This window comes from Fomitopsis serialis (assembly GCF_022376445.1).
Source record: "Fomitopsis serialis strain Sig1Antser10 chromosome Unknown B0H18scaffold_591, whole genome shotgun sequence".
NCBI lineage: Eukaryota > Fungi > Basidiomycota > Agaricomycetes > Polyporales > Fomitopsidaceae > Fomitopsis > Fomitopsis serialis.
The window spans coordinates 14,076-21,094 of record NW_025955551.1 but is presented as its reverse complement, the minus strand read 5'-3'; the positions used below and the strand labels follow the sequence as shown (position 1 = coordinate 21,094).

Genomic DNA, 7,019 nt, shown 5'->3' with positions numbered 1-7,019 from the left:
GCCTCCGAACAGTAGGCCAGCAACGGCATGAACCGCGTCCGTTTTGCCCACGACAACATCACGATCTGACATCATCCGGTGAGCACGGTCTCCGATCTGTATGTTGTGTACCACTGACCTTCGCGGCCAGGCTCTCGCTCACCGGCCCAATGTGCTTCTTCAGACCGCCCATCAGCTCAAGCGCAGTCAACGCGCCCACCAAGGCACCGGCCGACTTGTAGCGCAGGTCGTTGCCGACCGCACAAGCAAACAGCGACATCGGCTCGAGCACGAACGCGAGCTGACACCGGTGAGTAACAATCACCAGAGCACGGAGCGATGTACTTACCCAGATCCATCCCAACTCGTGCGTCGCACGGTCAACCAACAGGCACGAAATCAAGCCGTGCGTGATCAGCGGTGCGGCCGTGACAACCGCGGCGCCCTGCGCCTCCACACTCCACGGATGGTACACGAACCGGATCCGCGCGAGGACCGCTGCACGATGCGCAATCTCCGCATCCGTGTCGCATGGCAGGAGGTCAGCCATGGCAGCATGCAACGCATCACCGTACGCACGCATCTGCTTGCAAGCGTCAGTCGTCCGCAGGTACAGCAGGCGCGGATCGTCCTCGACGATGTGCTTCTGGTGCAAGATCTCCAGAGCCTCGAAGACTTCCGGAGTGTACATAGAGTAGTCGGGCACCGCACGCAGGAACACTGACCGAAGCCGGTTCATCGTACCGTACTCCTTGATGGTGTCCAGCGCGGCACTCTCCTGGCCGTCCGCACCGTATATCTTCTCGCCCTCCTTCGCATGGTGCGCGTGTACGAACGCGTCCCAGTCCGTACATGCTTGCGTAACCTTGTCGTCCGACAGCGGGAAATCCTGCTTCGAGCCGATCAGGCCCATCGTCCGGTGCAAGTCGAGGACGGGGTAGATGACCGCCTGTATGACGTAGATAGTTAGCCACAATCAAAATGGATTAACCTGATACTCACTCCAAATGTCGTCGTCGCTTCCTGCTCGAGTTCTCGCCACCGCATGATGCCGGTATTCTCAAAGTGGGACCCGAGCGACGTGAGTGCGATGCAGAATCGTGCGAGCGGAAGACAGTGCACGATGCGCGAGAACATCGTGTTCGCATGGTGCCCGCCCTTGACCTGTCGTTCCGCCTGCTGAGCCTCCTTGTGGGTCTCCTGCTTATCACGCAGGACTTGACGAGTTGCGACGGTTTGATCTCACACAGCGACTTCATCTCCATCGTAAACTTCTCTTGATCCCCCTCCACCTTCTTCCGTGCGTCGCGGTTTCGCGCGAGCGTGTTGATCGCCGCAGGTGAGAGTTTATCTAAGGATGGTATGAGTGATCGTGCGAGATTTGTGAGAACGATACGAACGCACCGCTATCGAAGACCTCCGCCAACCACCACGCCCGCTCGTGCATGTACGCATGCGCATTCTCCACGTCCTGTTCACGTTGCTTGAGTTCGGCCCTCCACGCCTCCGACGTCTTGAACGAGGCCTTCCAATCGTCCACGCGCTTCTCCGTGCGCACGATCGCATTCTCACCGTCCTGGTGCCAGTCGGCAGACGCGTGCAGGCGATGCTGCCCGGCGATCACGTCAAGCACGACCTTCGATTTCTCATCCTCAATCGCCTGGGCTGCAAGCTGCAGCTTCGGCGTCTTCGAGCCCTTGTGACCGGATACGATGAACGACTCGGGCTGACCGATCCACCGGGTACGGCGAGCAGAAGCGCGTTCTCCTTGAGTACGTTGCGAGGCTCGTGCTTCAGGTCTTTCACGATACCCTCGCGGTGGTGAGCATCGAGCGGCGCGGGTTCCAACGTTGGTACAAATAGTCGACCTGCATTGCTCTCATAAGCCAGGGCGATGCCGGCACGAGCGTGAAGCCGAGGCATGCTTCCGCCGCCTCTGCGAGAAGCTCAGCCTCCCGATCCTGTTCAGCGCCCTGACCGGCCGTCATGGGCATTGGGATCCCCCCGATCACGTCCAAGTCCGGTTGAATCTACATTGACAACTGTCAGTGTCGATCGGCCACTGATTTGATAACGGTACGTACCTCTTCATACTGCAGCGACTGATCCGAAGGTCCAGGCGACCGAGACGAGCCACGGTCAGACATGGCACAGCACAGATGACAAGCAGAGTGAGATGAAGAGCGTAGAGATGTGCGCGAACGCGCGATCGATCTGTGGGCGTATGTTTAACAAGGTAAGTGTGCCCCGAACGCATGGCTACGGATACGTCCGAAGCACATGATCGTGTGACATTACCCGCACTCGCGCAGCCAGCGCGAGTGCGGGTAAAGATACCGATTAAGATCAATGGATCCGGTCTCTCGATGCTACCGGTCTATGGTTATTTACCCGCACTCGCGCCGGCGACGCGAGTGCGGGTAACGGTACATCAAATCGTACTACAACTACCCGCACTCGCGTCGCCGGCGTGAGTGCGGGTACTGTTCGTGTAATTCTATTGTTATTTACCTGCACTCGCGCTGGCGACGCGAGTGCGGGTAGCGTGTCACATAATTAGTGTGTCGTTACCCGCATTGGCGCCGTCGGCGCGAGTGCGGGTAAATGACTGATTCGTAAGCTTCTTTACCCGCACTCGTGCCGGCAGCGCGAAAGGGGGTAAAATACCCCTACAAAATGGGTATTCGGTAGTAAGTGTATGAGTGACGCATGAATCATTGACGTAGCTATATTATTACTGTACTGTGTTAGTGTGTTGTGTAGAGTAATGATCCGTCTATTCACCCGCATCTGCGCTGTAGCGCGAGTGCGGGTAACAGTCTCGGACAGTGGTCGTTTACCCGCAATGGCGCATGTAGCGCGAGTGCGGGTAAGGAAACAGGAAATTGTTGGGTGTTCCTCATGTGCAGAGGTCCAGTTTTTTGTGAAAACCTCGCCCTGACCCCGCCCTGACCCCGAACATTGGTCGAAAATCCCCTATAATCTGTCTGCGCTGATAGATCGATCCTCAATCTAGTTGACCCGCGTCCGCCGATCTCAGCATCGCGCGTCAGTGATGGTCAGTCAAGTTCCACGGTGAGCAAACGTTGGTTGCCCGGAAAGCGACGATCGTCGCGCTCAAACGTCTGTCAATCAATTTAGCCCTCGACAGGCGGGAACAATGGTGGGGACTCCGCCGGAGGCCAGGAGGAGATCGCGACGACCACCGGCACTCCAGGACCCACCACGCGCGGTCAGAAGAGACCTGCGAGCGTGTCGCCGGAACCCTCGGGACCTGCACGGCCCGTCAAGAGCCCTCGCATGACAGTCGAGCAAGGCACCCGCGTGGCGACTCCACCACCGCCGTCTGCATCGTCTGCCCATCATCATCCGCGCCTCCATCATCCGCGCCCCCGGTTCCTCACGACGACGCAACGTTTGGAGCTGATCTGGCATTACGTCAACGCAGAGGTTGATCAGCTCGACGATCGAATTGACGAGCGGTTTGAAGAGCTCGAGCACGCCCTCTGCGCCTTGAAAAGGCAGCAGAACGACATCAACATCGTCAACCTCGCGACGCAAGCGCAGGCCGCGGACAATGCCATCCACATGCGTGAGCTCCACGACCTGTCCAACGACATCGATAACGCCGAGACCTTCATGCACGACGACGTGCGCAAGAACCACGAGCGGATTGCCAAACTCGAGAACGAAATCACCGAGCTGAAGGCGACGGTTCAGGCGTTGTTGCGCCGGGGTGATGACGTTTGAGGTACGTATGGTCCTTCACGCACTCAACGATCATCCCTCATGGTTACTTGCTAGCGTCGTGTGGTCATTTTTTCATCACCTAACTTGTATGTACACCAACTCGATGTTCTTGTTATTTTGCTGTTGTTCGTCACTTGTGATCTATATAATCTTATCATGTCCACTCTTTCTGTATTTGCGGCATGGGCCCCTTGACTTATGTATCGGTTGTCAAATCACAGCATTGACAACTTGGCTCAACTGACCTTTCCAGACTGATGTCTCTTCTATCATCAAAATATGTAGACTCAGCAATAAAAATTTAATTCAATGAGAGCTTACCCTTCTCAAGTTCCTGTTGTTATTCCTCTTTCCTTCACTTCCTGATCTCTTGCATGAACTCTACAGGTGTTTATGCCTGTTCATCTTTAATTCTATCTTTATTTACCCACACTTGTGCCGGCGACGCAAGTGCGGGTAGCGTGTCACATAGTTAGTGTGTCATTACCCGCATTGGCGCCGTCTGCACAAGTGCGGGTAAATGACTGATTTGTAAGCTTCCTTACCGCCACTCATATGTGGGCAGCACAAAAGGGGTAAAATACCCCTACAAAATGGGTATTCAGTAGTAGAGTAATGTACCGGTCCTTGAAACACAACCGGTCCTTGAAACAAATCGACTTCACTCATTTTCACTGAACCTCTGAGGCCCCAAAAAATCATGATAAATAGAATGACACTTTATCACATCTCCTAGATATTCAGTTCAATGGTACGAGCACAGAAGCCCATACAGCGTGTCGAGAAACCTGAAACTCGTGTTTCACGACATTCTGTTGCCTGATATGGTAAGCGGCGCTTATATCAACCAGACATTGTACGAAATCCCTTGCACTGGCGATTATGAGCTATCACCAGGAAGTTCAGAGCAATCACTATACATTCCTTCATCTTCACTGGCCCGACTGAGCAGTATTATTTGCGATGAATATGACTGCATAGCTGCCGAAGCATTGACATGCACTCACAAAAATTGCCATTTTAGGCAGGTGTTTCAAGGACTGGTCCCGCCACCGATTAGAGAATTTTGAACTGATCTCCGTGCTGTCACAGAGCCTCTGCATGGATAAGAATGTAGAATAATTTATATACTCATACAGAGTGATACAAAACGTATATGTGGTCTGATCTTGGGTACGACATGTTCAATGGATGTGGTAGGCCAAGAAAGATTTGAGTGTTTCAAGGACCGGTACATTACTGTAAGTGCATGAGTGACGCATGGATCATTGATGTAGCTATATTATTACTGTACTGTGTTAGTTTGTTGTGTAGAGTTACAATCCATCTATTTACACGCCTCTGCGCTGTAGCACAAGTGCGGGTAAGGAAACAGGAAATTGTTGGGTGTTCCCCATGCGCAGAGGTCCAGTTTTTTGTGAAACCCTCGCCCTGACCCCGCCCTGACCCCGAACATTGGTTGAAAATGCCCTATAAATACAGATTGCATGTTCCAACACCTGATACACACATAATACTCCCAAAGCTTCTCGGAACAGTACATCGTACCCGTGTTCGCGTCGCGGCGCGAACGCGGGTAGAGAACGTACGGAACCAATCCCCCTCAGAACAGTGTATCCTACCCGCATTCGCGTCACGGCGCGAACACGGGTAGAAAACACAGCAAATTATGTACCAGGACAGTGTACCCTACCCGCATTCGCGTCACGGCGCGAACGAGGGTAGAGAACACACAGATCCATACCCCTTCGACACAGCGTGCCCTGCCCGCATTCGCGCCACAGCGCAAACACGGGTAGATTAACACATAAGTGCGTTGGAGACCGTGTTCGCAGTGGGGAGAGGTCCGGTAAGCGAGAGTGGTGAAAGCGGACAAATGGGTCATGTGCATCCACACTGCATGCCGTCGCACTGTTCCTTGGGTGGTAGATCGGCGGGGTGGGCTCGGAATCGTAATGGACGGCAAGAGGATGGGGGTCAACGAGCGGAAGGGTGGACACAACGAGCAGGCGGGCGGGTCCAACAAGCGGGCGGGTGTGTGAGATGAGCGCATGGCAGGTGCCCTAACGGCATAACACTACACAAGTGGCAGCCGTGAGAGGCGGGTAGCGTCGGGGAGGGCAAGGGGCCTGTGTAGCGTACGACGGCGATGCGTGGTAGGACGCACGTGGTGGGCATGGAAGCGGATGAGCGGGGCTGTGCGTCGGCGACACACACCGTCGCATTATTCATTGGGTGGTAGATGATGGGCGGGGATTGACAGCGGGCGGGCGGGCTCGATGGGCAGGCGGGGGGCTCCAACGGGGTCGGCAGGCGAGGTCCGAGCATAGGGGGTGCGATGTTGGACGCACCCCTCCGCGTAGGGCAGTTGTAAGGGGAGGGGAGGGGTCTGGCAAGCGTGATTGGGAAGGTGACAGGCCGGTGTGAGTCCCTGACTCACATCGGCCTGACAGGCGGTTTAGTGGCTGGCGCAGAAGCTTGGTGGGCGTAGAAGGCGGACACGTGGGGCGTGTGCGTCAGCGAATCACACCAACACACCGTTCGTCGGGTGCTAGTTGGCGGGGTGGGGCTTGGATCGACGGCAGGTAGGCGTCCTTGGCGAGCGGGCAGGCAGTCTGAGCGAGCGGGCGGGTAGGTCTAGTGGGGCTGACTGGCGGTGTCCTTGCGAAGCGGGTGCTCCGTTGGGCGCACCCCTACGCGAATGGGTACCTGTGAAGGGCAGGGACGGGTCAGGCAAGCGAGTGGGAGGGCGATGTGAGTCTGCGACTCACACCGAGCTGGTGGGCGATGTAGGGGGTGTCGCAGAGGCGTGGTGTCATGGAAGCGGACACCGCGGGCGTGCGAGTTGACGATGCACCCCCCCCCCCCGCTCGTTCGAGGGGCGTAGCTGGCGGGGTGAAGCGGTGGAGGTAGACCTGGGTGTGGCCTGCAGGATTTGCGAGCGGGCGGGGAGGGAACGGCGGGGTGGGCGAAACAAAGGGCTACTTACCTGGTAGCCCCTCCCTCTCGTCTCTCTAAACCCTCTCCTGGTCCTCCTCCATCGAACACGAGCCGCCACTGGGCGTGTCTCGCAGTCCAGCTCTTGGTAGCCGGGCGACGTCGTGATCCCGCGGGTGTTTGCTCCGGCGGGGCCTTGCTTTCATGACCGGGGTGTGCAGCGGGCTTGGCGGTGGGGTACGGAGGCCTGGTGGGACGAGAGAGGGAGGCGGGGACGACTCGGGATAGGAAGGACATGGCGGTGGAACTTGAAGGGGACGATCGTGTGAGCGCCCGTCGGTAGTTGAGTGGGT

At 56.4% G+C, this 7,019-nt stretch overlaps 1 protein-coding gene across 1 annotated transcript; it reads left to right on the top strand.

Annotated features, from left to right (window-relative positions):
• Nucleotides 1–3,279: 3,279 nt before the first annotated feature.
• On the top strand, nt 3,280–3,729 carry B0H18DRAFT_964066 (uncharacterized protein; the record flags this gene model as incomplete). The annotated part of the gene is made up of 1 exon (XM_048043183.1): nt 3,280–3,729. One exon carries the CDS (start codon nt 3,280–3,282, stop codon nt 3,727–3,729), a length of 450 nt encoding a protein of 149 aa, XP_047884380.1.
• Nucleotides 3,730–7,019: the final 3,290 nt, after the last annotated feature.